The sequence below is a fragment of the Sceloporus occidentalis genome, unplaced genomic scaffold (assembly GCF_023333645.1).
Source record: "Sceloporus occidentalis isolate IW3139 unplaced genomic scaffold, rSceOcc1.0.p SCAF_62, whole genome shotgun sequence".
Taxonomy (NCBI): Eukaryota; Metazoa; Chordata; class Lepidosauria; order Squamata; family Phrynosomatidae; genus Sceloporus; species Sceloporus occidentalis.
Genome location: NW_028317042.1, coordinates 4,709,557 through 4,725,738, shown reverse-complemented (window position 1 = coordinate 4,725,738; position 16,182 = coordinate 4,709,557). Strand labels below are relative to the sequence as shown.

The 16,182-nt window shown below is 38.7% G+C and overlaps 1 protein-coding gene across 1 annotated transcript; it reads left to right on the top strand.

Moving 5' to 3' along the window:
• Nucleotides 1–272: 272 nt before the first annotated feature.
• On the top strand, nt 273–5,639 carry LOC149287338 (RELT-like protein 2). Its single transcript, XM_089493037.1, has 5 exons — nt 273–471; nt 2,294–2,359; nt 2,440–2,503; nt 3,778–3,966; nt 5,213–5,639. The coding sequence occupies exons 1-5, from the start codon at nt 276–278 to the stop codon at nt 5,637–5,639; spliced, it is 942 nt and encodes a 313-aa protein (XP_089349163.1). The 5' UTR covers nt 273–275.
• Nucleotides 5,640–16,182: the final 10,543 nt, after the last annotated feature.

The window sequence follows — 16,182 nt, the reverse complement described above, 5'->3', positions numbered from 1 at the left end:
ACAATTAGTGCATTACAGTTTTGACTTCCAGAAACAAAAGATGAAAAGGGCCCTGCTCAAGTGAGGTTACAATTTATTAATAAAGTGTATTTTAAACCACCGGTACCTTGAATAATAAAGGTGTGCAGTAATACACAACCCATAGATTTGAGTAACATTTTAATATAAATGTGTAGCTCACAACAACATATACTATATACTACAGAGCATTTAGAAGTGATAAAAAAATCAGTTCCCTTTTCAAATTACAGATTCATACGATGAATGATATCACCATGGAGGATGAGGAAGAAAAAAATGCACCGCAACAGAGTCCGTATATGCTTTTTCTTCTGGTTTTGGTTTTCTTCATCACCGGCCTTCTTGGAATCCTGATCTGTCATGTCCTAAAGAAGAAGGGTTATCGGTGCCGTACATCACCAGAAGAACCGGACCCTGAGACCAAAGAAGCTCTACAGGAAGACCAAGATAGTGAGTAATAGAATAGTGTGCATAGACTGGATGACATAAGAGCAGAAGAGGTGCATCTTAACACACATAGAAAGTCTGGTTCCAAATAACACATGCTACAGGTAGGACTTCCCCCCCAATCATGGCCGGCCCAAGACATAATGCCGCCTGGGGCGAATTTTAAAATGCCGCCCCTCCCTTCTTCTCCCTCCCTATTATCTACCCTATCCCCCCCCCTTTGTACTTCCCTTACCTTTCAGCAGTCCAGCAGCGAATCTCCCTGCTCTGCCACGGTGCGCTCTGCTTTACTGCTGAGCGCCGGAAATGACGTCATATTCCGACTCTCAGCATTACAAGCTAGCACCGAGACCGAGCTAGAGGGCTCGCAGAGGGGAGAGAGGGGTGCCGAGCGGGTACTGACAACTTGATAAGCGAAAACCACTCGGCGCTTGGGGCAATTGCCCCATTCTGCTCCATGGTAGGGCCGACCCTGCCCCCAATCGTTAAAGAACACTTAGATTCTGTCCTTAAGACCAACTATGAATATTCACAGATACATACACCTGTTTTGAAGCAGAACAAAAGGCAACTAGGCAGTACCATCTGTGCCCATAATCTTCTTAGGCCTTTTCTCTTCATCTGTCTCATTGTTCCAATTCCTCTACTGGCTCCCCAGATCATCCAGAATAAAATTTAAACTCTTGACTTTTATATTCTTTTATTTCAGATGGTAACATACTTAAACAACGCCATGATTTAGTTAAATATTTAAACTACTATAATAATATAAAATGATTAGATTACCGTATTTGCTCGATTTTAAGACAAGGTTTTTTTCAGAGCAAATGCTCTGAAAAATACCCCTCGTCTTATAATCGGGGCCGTCTTATAATCAGACCTCAAATAGGTCTGACTATGAGACGACTAAGATCCAGATCCCCCGCAGCTGCAGGGGACCTGGATCCTCCTGTCTCCCCCCCCCCGCCCCATTTACCGGTACTTCTGAGTCCCCGGTGTGTAGCAGGGGCAGCGTGTAGATGTCTACGCGATTTGCGGGGAACTCTGATCTCTGACAGTCTGGGAAGGTCTGCGCGATGGACGCAGACAACCCCCGCTGCTAGCCACGCCTCCTTCTGGCTGCAGCGTAATTGCGTGGGATCTACACGCTGCCCCGGCTACATGACAGGGAAGTCAGAAGCACCGGTAAGTTTGGGGTGGGGGGGCGGGGGAGTGTTAAATGGGGGGCTTAAGGCATTTCTGGAGGCAGAGTGCTCTGTGACATGCCTTTAAACCCCCCCTTAATGCCACTCTGCCTCCAGAAATGCATTTTTAACCCTCTATACGCCACTCTGCCTCCTGAATGCCTTAAACCTCCCTATATGCCACTCTTCCCCATAATATGCCTTTTAACCCTCTAAATGCCAGAGTAGCATATAGGGGTATAAGGCATTTCTGGAGGCAGAGTGGCACATAGGGGGTCAAAAGGCATATAGGGTTAAAAGGCATATCATGGGGCACAGTGGCATTTAGAGGGTATAAGGCATTTCTGGGGCAGATGTGCATAACTGGGGGGCAGGTTGGAAAATAGAAGGAAATAAAACCAAAATATTTTTCTCAATCATAGCTTTTATTAAAAAAAATAGTTTAGATGAATTAACATTTACTGGTAAAACTTTTTTCATATAGGGTCGTCTTATATTCAGGCTTTTTCTTTTTTTTCCTAAATTAATGTTCAGATTTGGGGGGTCGTCTTATAATCAGGGTCGTCTTATAATCGAGCAAATACGGTATGTTTAAAATGAATTCTGTATGTATTCTGTATATCTATTGGTCTCTATTGCAGGTACAGATGGCATCTCTAATGAAGATACAGTAGAACGTATAGTGAAGTGCATTATACAAAACGAAGGTTGGTGCCTTTTCTACCAAATTGCTAGCACTTGTTTTAAAGATACGCTTGACATCTTAATACCCTTTAATACATTTTAGCAAATGCGGAAGCACTTAAGCAGATGTTGGGGGACACTGAAGGAGATGTGCCAATAGTTCCTGGGTGAGTATAAGGTTCCCTAAATGTTTATAGGTAAAAAAAAATGTTGTTGATTAGACTATTGAATCAGATTTTGTAAAATTAAAGAAATGCTTCAAATCGCATGTTTATAAACCGTAAAATATCCATGCCAGAAGCTAGCTATAGACCAGAATGTTTTTCGTATAATTATAACTAAAATGCGATATTCTGTAGCCAAGAAAAGCTTCCCACACTTAAATTATGCCAACCAAGTTTGGAAACTAATCTTCACATGATGTCAGAAGGGTAATATTTGCTTATTAACTATAAATTTAGAAATTGTAAATAATACAACAAATGCACTATGTGTTATCCACAACACTTAAAAACAGGAAATGATGAGAAATTAGCACTGTTTATTGAAAGTAGTAGCATATTTTATTTATCAAAAACTAAATAGTCCTAGTAAGTCTATCAGTGTGGTACATTTTGGGCCAATTAGTACTTCTCTCTTTAAGAGCTGGGCTGATTAATCACTACACCCTTAGGGCTATTGTTGCTAAATATTAATAATATAATATACAATAATATATCAGTATTTAGGATGCCCTGTCCATAGCCGGCTCTTTGGCTAGCACAGGTGAATGTGCCAAAATGGCATGATGTGAGAAAATGCTAAGAACCTACTGTAATGGCAGTTCCTGAGTGTGTTTTATAAAAAATTCTATTATAAGATTCATAATTAAGTCACACAATCCAGACATCCGTACGGCCAGTTTGTGACCCATTAGAGCAGAGGTAACATTTTACTTTACACTTTATCTCCTGTCATTCATAGACACATGGCATTGCTGTTTTGTGACCAGGGCCGGCCCAATACATCATTATCTACCCTTCCTCTACCTCCCTCCCTCCCTAGTATGTACCCCCCCCCCCCTTTGTATGTCACTTACCTTGCAGCAGTCCTGCGGCGAGTCTCCCTGCTCTGCCACGGTGCACGCTGCTTTACTGCTGAGCACCGGAAATGACATCATCTTCCGGTGCTCAGGATTACAAGCCGGCACCAGGACCGAGCTAGAGGGCTCGCAGAGGAGAGAGAGGGGCGCTGAGCGGGTACTGACAACTTGGTAAGTGAAAACCACTCGGCGCCCCTCTCTCTCTTCCGCTTAAAAAAAAAAAAAAAAGGCCCTGTTCGTGACTCATAGAGACATCACTATTTACTGTTTACTCTACTAGATACTGCACTACTAGATATTCTAGTACATTAGTAAAGGTATAAACATTTACAATATTCCAATTTTTCCCATTTATATAAGTTTGTGTCCGCATCGCGACAGCCAGGATTCTGGTCCTCCTCATCATCATACGGTACACCTTGGATCAACACAAGCACCATGCATTCACTGTACCCGGAAGAAAAGAAGTCTTTTGCATCGTATGGGGAGATCAAAAGAGGGCAGGGGAAAATCACACCCAGGAGAGGTTACAGTCTTCTCTGTTGGAAGGTATTGCTTGTTTCTTTTGAAAATCTGGGAATGAAATGTAAGCAGATAGTAAAGTATATTGGTACACTTGGAGGAAACTACCTATCGTGTTTGTATCTTTCTTATATATTTTAGAGTGTCTAAAAACCACAATAAATCATTTTTTTTTCTATTAAAATAAAATAAATGTATATGCTTTTAATGAGCACCATTTTTCAAGGTACCTTTAATAAAAAAAATTCTTATCTTCCAATATGTTAAGTATTATTGATTGTTTTCATCTGTAGCTTGCACTTATTTGATGTGAGTTTTTGATAGATGCACAAAGTGTTGGTTGCAAATTGAGACAGTTTTACGTTTCCAAGAGCATGGTAGATAAGGGAAACAGCCTTCTAGCAGAAGTAGTAAAGACTATGCACTAAGGAAAGTTAAACACGCGTGAGATATGCATATGGCTGTCCTGAATCAAAGATGAGACCAAGGACTGATTAAGGAAAAATGGGCAGACTAGATGGGCCGAGTGATTATTAAATGCTGTCAAATTCTGTTCCTATGTTTTTATGGTTTGGTTTATTTATTGGATATAGTTGCTTACATAGACTTTGCTCCTTCTCGCTAATGTTCCCTGAATACTAAAGTGTGATGTATAGTAAGAAAACCTGATAATCTGTAGCTGGGTCCCAGCTATGGACAAAGCAAGGACTCAGTGAACACCCAGCAAATACTATTTAAACATAGTATTGTTTACCGAGGTATTAAATATTGGGTAATTCCATCATACTATATGGCCATATATTGCTTAGCCCACCACTAAGTCAAAGTACCCCAACTTTGGCGAGTCCTATCTAATCTATATTGCTCAACAAGGAGCTGAATCAGTGGGACTGCACTGCTGTTTCGCCCACTGAGACTCTCCTGCAATTCACTGCCCTCTCTGGCACCATTAATTTCCAGTGAAGGACAGTTATGTCTCCCAGCTACAACTGCTGCCAAATTAGCCCTGAAAGGAGCTAAATGTTCTGGGTGTACTGCTGGAGATCGACAATGAGCACAAAATTTAGTGTTATCAATATATTTTATACTATATACTAATATACTCTTAAGACATCAGTGTTTGGAAGATGTTTAATGAAATCATTTTTTTTGAAGCATGTTATAATTTCCTGGAAAAGTTGTAGCAGCCCAAGAATTTGCATGTTTACATTTCTTGTAACTGACAATTTATGATTACTAGTGTTTTACTATGTCATTGGTGTTGCCATTTTAGATTTAGAGTTACCCATATTGGGAAGAAACACAGTATTCAAGGATCACAAGATGAAACAAATGTAAGCAGTGAACCTATTTCACTAGACAAGGATCCCGAGGACCAAACAGAGAAAAAAAACCAAAACGGCATTACAACGCAAGATTTTCATGAGCATGGGGCAACACATTTGTCACAAAATGGACCAGGGATGGTGGGCTCAACAAAGTTTGAGTTTGAAAGGGATGGCAAGATTAAGGATGTGGACAACAACGGGCTAAAAAAATTTGAAAACAGAATTCAGAAAATCTCTGTGAAGACTAAGGCGTCCAAACAAAGACGGAGCAGTGCTCCAGAGCATACAGCGGCACGAAAGGAAAGTGGGGATTTAATAGAAATGAAGACAGTCGGATGTCCAGAAAAAAAACCTACAGCAACAGACAAATAGGTAAAACAGGTAATCGCTCACTAATTTGCCAAACTTCGACTACAATTATGTTTGTCTTGGTACATGAAAGGAGACTTTTCAGTAGCCCACCTTTCTTTGTTGGGAAAAGAATGGGACAGGGTCAGATTTGGGATAATCTGGGAGGGAGAAAAGAACTTTGATCCATGGTAATGTCCATAATGGGCAGTCGGATTCTCGCCTTCAACTGTGAGGATCCGACAACTCATTATGGATGCTGCTGGTGATGTGCTGACTGAAAGAGGGAACAGACAGCAGAAAGTCATCTCCAGTAAGACAAGTAACAGATTTTTTACTCAAAAAGTGTACTGCTAGGAGCTTTTAGGAAAAATTAGAGACTTTAAAATAAACCTCTCTAAAAATCTTACTCAAAGAAAAGGGACTGTCTCTCGCTAAAGAACCAAACAATGTCATAGAGTAAGAAACAAGAAAAGTTTAAACGTAACTTTTTATTATACAAAATTTTAAAAATATATATGCCCATTCTAAGTAGTTGTATGCCAAGAAAAGAACTATACCTGCAAATAGTTGAAATCCACTTCAATTCTGCCCTGCCCCGACCCTAGCTATATTTAAAATCTAGATGTACACATTATACAGCGCCTGGATAGGAAGAACATAAATAAATAATTGAAAAAAGAAATGAACTGAATGATCTCTAATCAGCCTGTCTCTAATCCCTAATAGTTCTAACAAGCAAATAATTTAAATCTATAATTGTAAAGAAACCCTCCACTGTGTATCTAGCCTATGTTTCAATAAGACATACCTTATATTTAGTCCCACAACTGTTCCCAATTCTGATGAATGACATATAGGGCATCAGGAGGTGTACATTAAAGGGAATGTAATTATCATTGCTTGTAGTTACTAGGGTTTACATCCCTACCAGGTACTAAGCTACATTATATTGCCACAAATCAAAAAGAGGTGTTCAGCTATTCTCTAATATTGGAAAACATTTGTGTCATTTGTGTAATTTAATTTGGTTTCCTGCTAGAACTCACTCTTACCATTTAACTTAAGGCACTTTTGAATATATAGATACGAAGGCAGAATAGACCTACTTGTATGCAGGGGCATAACTAGAAATCACAGGCCCCAGGCTTCACCAAGCAACATCTGCCAACTTTGCCCTCAAGCATCTTTTCAGTGCCATCCTAATCCCCAAGCAGTTTATCTGTGCTATCTTTGTCCCCAAACAGCTTGTCTGTGCAATCATTGCCCCTCCAACATACACTCTGGCACACACATGTTAACACGCACTATTACTCATACTCACTAACACACACGTAAACACTCATTCTAACATACACTCCCTCTCACACCACTCATGCTAATACATACTTTCTCACACTACTTACACATATGTGCTCACATACACACATTCATGCTCACACACGCTTATACATAGACATGCATACTCACACACACTTATGAATAGTCATTCATACTCCCATACACCTCAACATAGTCATTCATACACTTATACATAGGCATGAATCAAGACTGTAAGCTTGCAAGCAAGGCTCTCCCCACCTAATGTATCAATTCCTCTTAGTCTGTCGATTCTCGTCTTGTCATACCCCTTGAATATATGTATTGTATTAAGCGCTGTGTAGATTGTTGACGCTATATAAATAAAAGATAATAATAATAGTGAATCCTCACCTACTCTTAGACATAGAAATTCATGCCCATATACACTTATACATAGACATCCATGCTCACATACATACATACACCCTCCCTCCTGTCCGCCCATACCTCTTTACCTCTCCTGCTCCTTACCTCTCTATACTGCACAAGCAGGTTCACCACTGTGTCACATGACGTAACGTGGATCCAATGTGTTCCTGTCTCCTCGTGCCGGCTCAGAATGGTTCAAAAGGGGCCCTTGCAACCTGTTTCAGTTGCAAGGCTGCATCAAAATCAATGCTGACCTCCATGATATATTTTTTTTTATAAGTGTCTCTGGTTCATTTTGTGGCTTTTCACACGTGTAAAATACCCGTAAATTCTGTTATTGCTGTTTCTGAATTTCCAAATGTGTTCCATAAAATTCCTTAACACAAGTTAGGTTGGAAATTATTGATATGGAGTTTTGTTTGTCATTTTGATTTGTCTAGTGAATAATTCATTGCAATACAGCGTTCCTTTATAACTAATTATACTAATTATCAGAACATGGTGCTATATTGGCAACACGTGTAAATATGTGATGTTAGTGTTTAGTAGAGAGAATCACTGTCCTAAATGTTAGGCTTCCAGGCATCCATTTTTTTTAAAATTATAAAACAAAAAGATCTTCCAGTTATTTTAAATGTTTACGATAATATTACAGAGGGCTACAAATGCCTACTTTAGTTTATCTATTGTGTGAATCTACTAGGGTGGTCAATTCATGCTTTGAAATTGTATAGCAAATACTTAGACTGCCTGTAAGCGAGAAATATAGTAGACTATTTTAGCTGACTTTTTTGGAACAGAGCTCATGCTCTGAACTTGATCTGGAAATGCTAATGGACTTTAATGGTTGTGTGGGCAAAGACGCAGGCAAGAACAAGAGGACGTGTTCTAATATATTCACCTAGCCTGACCTTTAAATGTGCGTGTATCTGTCTTTTGTCTACAAACGACACACTTATATTGCTCAACAGTTTGATGTATTCATGTTAGTTGCTTAAGAAACAGCTTTAAGCCACAAGAAGTGGAATTACAAAAGTCAAACTACATTAACAAAATTATGAAAGGGTCGGCCAGCTGGTTTATATTAATATTATAGATTAAATTGCACCCAGTACTTTATGACAGTAATCAAGTCAGACAAAATACTTCCATGTTCCTTGTCTAGGCTCGTTCCTTCTTTCACAGCACCTTCACCAGGGTAAAAATGTTGATTGATATCACAACACAAGGCAGATATCGCCTTATTATTGCTTGCCCATCAGAGAATAAAATGTGCCGATGTGTAAATGGTGGACATTTTCTGGGGTCTATGATGGACAATTTAATTATGTTCTATGGACCTTCACAAGCCTTGCCACAGACACTGGTATCTTTGTACGGACACTTTGCCTATCCCTGAGCGGAACCCTCCTGATATGACACCAGATGCCACAGAAAGTTCCCTTTTACTTGATGTATCTATTTTTGCTTATGGTAAAATGTTCTTAATATAGAGTTATTTACATTTTTCTACAGTGCTATCAGGTTTTCCTGCGTAGGTCTGTCTCCTTTAAGTAGTGTTGTGTAATATTATTCACTTTATTAATTAAGCTGTGTTTCGTATGTTGGCACTTTATAAATTGATTAATATATTATCTCTCTTTTTCATACAGAATTTCACTTGACACATGGAATGTAATAGGAAAGGGCTTGGCCATTTACTGAAATGTCTTCAAAATGACAAGCAGGTTGGAACTAAATGCGGGCATGTTGTATCTACGATAAATTGAGATAATGAGCTCTAATATATGTGGATTTTTTAAAATATCTCAACAAAAAGAATGCTGTGTATAACTGTTAGATTTTATCAATTTGTGAACTACAACAAATATATATAAATATTTTAAGTATCATGGATTGTGATTAAGACCATTTCAACAATACAGTAAACAAAATATCGGTTACTCTTATAAACTGTCAGGCCCCATCCAGGCTGCGAAGCTGCATATCTCTGTTTTTTCTTTTTTCGCTACAGTTCCCCTTTTCTTGGATTTCCTTATGCTGTGTCCTTAACTTCTGATTCTTGAATTTCAGTCCTGCTCTTAGCTTCAGCTTCTGTTTCCAGTATAGGTTGTGCCCCACCCGTTTGTTCTGTTTGTCTTAGTCTGCAGTCTATAGGTATGTTTTATCTCTGTTCTGTGTTTAGATGTAATGTTTAGTTTCAGTTTTAGTGATTCAGTAGGCAGGAATTAGCGCTAGGACCCACCGAATATTGGAGTACTTTGGCTAAGCATACTATGGCCATAAGATGTGACTAAATCTCCAATTGTTATCTTAAATACAGGACTAGCCTAACACTATATGTGTGTCAGTCTCTTATGTGCCTTTGCCCTCTTGTCTCTTTAATCATCTGAGGATTTCGGTTCCTCTCTCCTCTCCCCATGTCCCAGTTTAAGATATCCTATCCTTGCTTAAAGGAGAAGCATCTGAGGATCTCAGCTCCTCACTCCATCCCCTGTTCCCTTGCCTTGTTCCCTGTCCTTTGTTGTGTGCTGTACCATGTATGTCTTGTCTGGCTATGTTGCTTGCTCTGTCCCCCTTGCTTGCTATGTTTCTGCTGTTACTCTGCTTAGCTTCCCTACTCCCAGCCTGCAGGCTTGTTTTGAACTGGACAATATCTGCTGCTATGTCAGGGCCCTGGTATGTGGCCTCACAACCCTAGGTGCTCAACTCTTGGGTCGTCCTACACCAGGCCCTGTCTGACTCCGCTACGGCGCATAAACTCCTAAATTCCTTCGATTGGGCGCTCTGGGTCGTCAGTATGGACCCAGTCCCTGACATTAACCAAATTAAATGTGAGCATTATAATTGTTTTAAAGCTAAATGTCAATAATCGGCATATTGTGAAGCCATGTGGGGGTGAAGGCATTCAAGGCATGTTCTTTTAACTAAAATGTATTTAATCATTGTTCTACCTCCCTAGATAATGAAATGAATAATCATGCAGGTACTGGAAAAGGAAGTTAAATTACATTTCCCCAATATGGGAGTACCCTACCGTCTCTGTTTACCACTTCCATGTCCCTGTCTCGTTGATGTGCAGCTCCGCTTCTTCTCTAGTATCTTGTTCTTCTGTGTTCTTTCTTCGTCTGCTGCTCTTTGTGTCGTCTTCCTTCACCCGCTTCTCCGTGGCCATGTCCTCCCGGTGAACCACTTCAAATGGTAGGAGCCTCCGGGGCGCTCCCTCTCCTTGATTGATGGAGAGGTTGTCCCCATGGCTCCGCCATTTTATGGCAAATCTCAGTAAATCTGCCTCCCCCAGGGAACTTACGCAAAATGCAGCAGCTTTCAGGCATAGCCTCTTTCCTGATTGGAGGAACTGGGCTGAGCGTGTGCTCGCAGGCCCCTACCCCTTTGTGGAGGTTCATTGGTACACAAAACAAAGCAAGAATTCAGCACATGCCCAGCAAATATATATAAAAAAAATTAAAAAAAATAAAACCAGTATTCTAAGGCATATATATTGGCTGGAAGTCCACAGGGACTAAAATAGATATATTATCTGTTTGATTTAGGCAGGGGAACTCCTGGAGATTATTTGTATAAATAATTTAGGAGCCGAGTTCCAAAAGGCATCCAGTACATTATGTTTATTCTACAGCATGCTGAGGATCATTTCTACAAAAAAGCAGTGTTCTGGGGAGAGATTTTATATGCTTACTTCAGACATTTCAACTCTGTTGGGAGGCATGCACCGATCTGTACTTGGAAAGTCGTGGTGCTGTAACATTTCTGCATCCTTGAGTCCCACCATGATAAAATATATTGTACTTTTCCGAACCCCCATGTGACCGGTCCATACTCTGTAATGTATATATGGGTGTCACAGACCAAGGTTTGACCCAGATCTTCTGGGCCATGGGTTGTTTTTTTTGCAGGTCTTTTTGGTGCACAATGTGGGATTTGATTTCATCACCTGCCCCTCCACATTTCATCATGCGGCATAACTGACCTGGTTTCAAAACAGATCTTTGATGTCCACGACCGACCCATTAAGAGCTAAGGTGACCAGTGCTTAAAAAAATATAGAACAAGATACGGCTAGTGAATGTAGCTAGTTGACGCATTTTAAAATAATAGCATATAAACAGCACATATTAATAGCACAAATTTCCTTAAAAAGTTTACCTACGTAAAATTTTGTTGGTTTCATTTCTTGATTAGGGAAAAGTGCAATGTTTTTGATCAGATTATATTTTTATATATATATTTTTTATTTTAGCATCCTGTTACTTTATAAGCTAAACTTTAATCACATTGCTTCTAATATCTGGGGAATAAAATTTGATTATAACGCATTCTCTGTTATTTTCCACTGAGAATAGCTGGATATGGCTTTTTTGGGCTTAGTTTCAAACACTATTAAAAGGAGACCGAGTGCATATAAATACTCTTCAGCCTTAGCTTAGCTGAGCTATTGTTTGTTACAGTCTTGTATAGGACCAAGGGTCTAACATATATGTACTCTCAACACCAAAGGAGTGATATAAATACATTGTAGCTTGTATTACCTTCTAATATACAAGTACCCAATGGATCATTACACCAACTGGAGATGAGCAGGCGAAAATGATGGTCGGAGACCAGACATTCATTTGTGCCTTAGCACCTTACAAAGTCAAACGTTTGCTTGGGGAAAAGTACGTTGGACGCAAATCTTTGGTGTAATTCCCATGCTATATTTGTGATATATCTAGTTCGCCTTGGCTTTATTTTGAGCCCTTCTCATCTATTTGTCAGTAACCACAGTATTGGGCGAGCGGTGTAGAAATCCCATCTGAGTTGGGTGATCACTAGATTTTGTATTCCATTACAGTTCCGTTTTTTGCTTCATTAATGTTTTGGTATTAACATAATATGTATTTCACCTCATTTTGTTTCCATATAGTTTTTAGTGATTTCTCAGTGTATTAATTTATTTTTATTTAATACTAGTCATATTTTATTTCTGTTGCTTTAGAGGTAAGATCAACTTTGGCGTTCTCATACTGGAGTTACCACTTTCTTGATGTTTCCTTTTTTTCTACTTATTGAACTTTTTCTGGTTAATTGCTTATTGTACATTTACTGTACTTTTTGTTCTCCAAGGCGTCTGCAAGCAATGTCAAACGGCACTTGCCCTCCGCATTGAACACTTGACCGCAACACAATCTTTGCATGGAATTTTGTATAAAAGGAAGTCATTTGGAGCAATTGGGGGTGCTTGTAATTATATGTTTGTGAAAAAAGGTTGTTGCCATTGGAACTAAAAAAGTTTGTGCCTGTTTATGTGATTACACCTACAGAGAAATGAATACGATGACAGATATTCTAATATTTGTTTGCTTAGCATAATAGAGAGGGCAATTATTGCTTTGTAGGACAGCATCTTTTTCTTCTGAATTCAAATGTCGTATCACAAGAACACAATAGGGTCACAATATACCTCGCTAGCATATAAATAGATCATAATGTAAAGTTTGTTAGCACACCTTAGTGCTGATAATATCTGTTTTACCTAGTATTTAAAATTATTCAGTGGGATGATTGTGTATACATCAGAACTATATGGTAACATTTGGTATTCACCAAGAAAGGGGCATGTAATACAAACCACTATAAGTCTTAGTACAGGGGTGTCCACCTTGCGGACCGCCAGCTGCTGCAGGACTACATCTCCCATACTCCTCAGCCTGCCCCTTAGCTGAAAGAGCATTATGGGAGATGTAGTCCTGCAGCAGCTGGAGGGCCGCAGGTTGGACACCCCTGTCTTAGTATATATATACTACAAAAATGATGAAACAAATAATGTAGCATTTCTTCCAATAGATGTGCTAATGGAAATTATATATTTATATATACAGTATATATATGATGTGTGTAAATATGGTGTTTTAAAGCAATATATTGCTATGTATGTGGTTATATACATTTTGTATTTATCATAACCAAATTATCCCAGCACTTGCGTAGCATAAGCCCATTTGTATATGGGTGCAATGCATGGACATACAAGATTGTTTATTAAAAATTAAAAATTAAAATTCAGATGTTTACATTTATGTGGTACTTGTTTATATTTTTTGTCGAACGTCATACTTAAAGTATTCATGTTACCTTTCAGGAATGTCCAAAAAAGGGCCTTTTAAAGTTTGGTAGATTAATAATTAATACATGAATTATTTTTTTATATTATTATAGCTTTGATATAATTTACATGGTTCACACAAATATAAGTTATGGTAGGGGAATAATATGTGATAGTAAACATAAAGCCAAAAAAATAAAAAACAAGCCAGAAGGCTGTTCCCATAGAAATCTTGTAGTGCTACTGGGTAGGCATCAAAGTGAACCATGATCATCTTTTTTGCCTCTATATCCACTTTATACGTGGATCTTTATAGGGCAAATGTCTGTTGTACTAGACAGCCTTTAAACAAAGCCCAAGAAGTGCAATAGCTCGATCACCACTCATGGACAGCTGTTTCTTCCTCAATGGGACTCATCAGCATGAGGTTGGATACTAGCTTATTGCTTAGGTTAGTGTGTGTGTGTGTGATTGTGTTTTTTCTCTCTCCTCTTGGTCTTCTGTCTAAGATCAAGTGAAAGAGGGAAAACTTGCTTCTCTTGCCTAAGGTGGGATAGTGTGTAGCCCCAAAGTTTGCTTAGAGCCCCCCTGTACTTTGGTCGAGTCAGGGTGTGTGTGTGTTCACGGATAGGGAGTGCGAGGCTGGCACACCAGCCTTTTATGCTCGATGTGCAGATTACGTTTTTATCACAGCAGTCTAAAGGGCTAGGGCTTTTAAATTAAGTACTTTTGTATATGGTTTTCAAATTATTTGAAAAATTTTTCCCCACTTGTGATTGTATTTGAATATTTTCAATAACTACAAACTTTTTACTTATTGAAAACTTCCATGGTGGAACCAGGTCCACTAAAAAGGTTTTTCTGGTGGGGGGGGGGAGGAGGAGGCCAAGAAGATCCAGCCCTCCTGCAGACCTTCTGGCAGGGGAAGGATGGGGAGAAAGAAACGAAGAAGAGGACCTGCTGTCCTCACTTATGTTTTTCACAGCGGAGCCACTGAACCTTGGTGATTCCACCTCTTCCCTGGCTTTGTTTAAAGGCTGTCTAAATGGATCCATGTGTAAAGTGTATAAAGAAGCAAAGAAAAACAAACATGCCTACTCATAATTCCTTGCAGAGGTGGCAGAACTATGAGATTGCTGTGGAAAAAAACAAGCCTTCGTTGCTTGTCTGGTAGATATGGATGTATATATTTCTATATATATTTTACATGCACGTATTGTTTTGCAGATGAATCTTCAATTTGACAGTTAACGCAATTTCTTTTTCAGATTTGTGACATTTATGGTATTTTTTTGCCTTATAGCAGTTAAGTTGGTACTATTTTACTGTGTAATGTAGCTTGTTTAAACTTGTTTGTGTTGATATAGGAATGTTAAGTAAAAGATTACTTTATTCTGGCCTTTATATCATGCGATCAAATTCATAACTGGGGCTCATTTCTACGTTTACTCCTACTATGGTGTACACTACCTAACCTCATTTCGGTGTATTTACACAAATCAATCTGAACGCTATCATTGTTCCTATCAAACACGGTAAGCGGACCACAGTGGTTTTGGATAACTGCTAAAATACACAATATAGTGCATGTGGCAGATTCCAGGAAAAATGGTTTTGAGTAGCTGGTTACTTCCAAAGGCAAAGTAATGTTAAATAAAGTTAAGACCCGTTAAGATTAATTCTAGGTGAAAATATTTGAATCCTAAAAAAAAAAAAAAAAGGATCAGTTTGTGACCCATGCGATCACTTTCCATCGATACCTAAGGAAACTTGTAGTCATCCAGAAATATCGGTTAATAACTATTTCATGAGTTTTTAAGAATCTGAAAAGTTATCAAAATATAGGACCCTCACAACTGTCATCTGTCCAACTACAAATGCTGCTAGATAGTATATAATTACAATAAAATGCAGTTTATGAATGTCCAAACCCAGCCCAGAAAAAATACTTAAGTAAAATATTAGCACATGTATATTTTTGCTGGGAAACAAAACCAGACACTTTTAAAAGTGTGTTTTTTATGTAAATAAACATTCAGATAGAAGAATAAAATGGCAAAAGAACGCAAAGGAAATTAGCCGATCTAAGTGGAGCAGATGCTCATTTAATATTACTGCTGCCTTCACGCTAATCGAATATTGTACATGTTCACACAACAGCTGCTTCTCTACTGCAAAGCCATTCTGATCTACTGCTCTTTTGCCTGTTCCAACTTATACATAGTTGAGTGTTTTCCTGTTTCAGCAAATGAGAGCATATTAAATGCTGACTTGGTTGGGCCTGTTTTTATTAATCTTATTAACAATAACACAAGAAGCCTTGAAGCCCATTCTATTAATACAAAAATAAACAAATAGTCTGTGAAAACACCAAAAAAAACGAGGATAACTATCCCACCTAGGCATTTGTGTTTTTTTTTTAAACATCTAATTGTTAGTTTTACATATTTTTAATTGTAAACCGATTAACAAAATACAATTAGTATCCTAATAGTGCAAAGATAAAAAGCAGAGTTGAACTGAATGAATACTGCTCCTTGGAACAATATTTAGTCACTTTGGTATGCGAGTTCATTCCTTGTTCATGTAAGCACTCAAGGGTGATAGAATCCAGACAGACGTGGCATCTGTAAATGTTCATCAAGTCTTTACTTTCAGTCTTCACAAGCAGAAGTTCACTTCTGGGTGGTGAGCTGCTTTCATGCACAGTTGGAGGCTACATATCAAAAC

Coding starts and splice junctions, on each gene's coding strand:
- LOC149287338 (XM_089493037.1), top strand. CDS start 276: ATGGAGGATGAGGAAGAAAAAAATGCACCGCAACAGAGTCCGTATATG. Junction 472..2,293: donor TCTACAGGAAGACCAAGATA/GTGAGTAATAGA, acceptor TCTCTATTGCAG/GTACAGATGGCATCTCTAAT. Junction 2,504..3,777: donor GATGTGCCAATAGTTCCTGG/GTGAGTATAAGG, acceptor CATTTATATAAG/TTTGTGTCCGCATCGCGACA.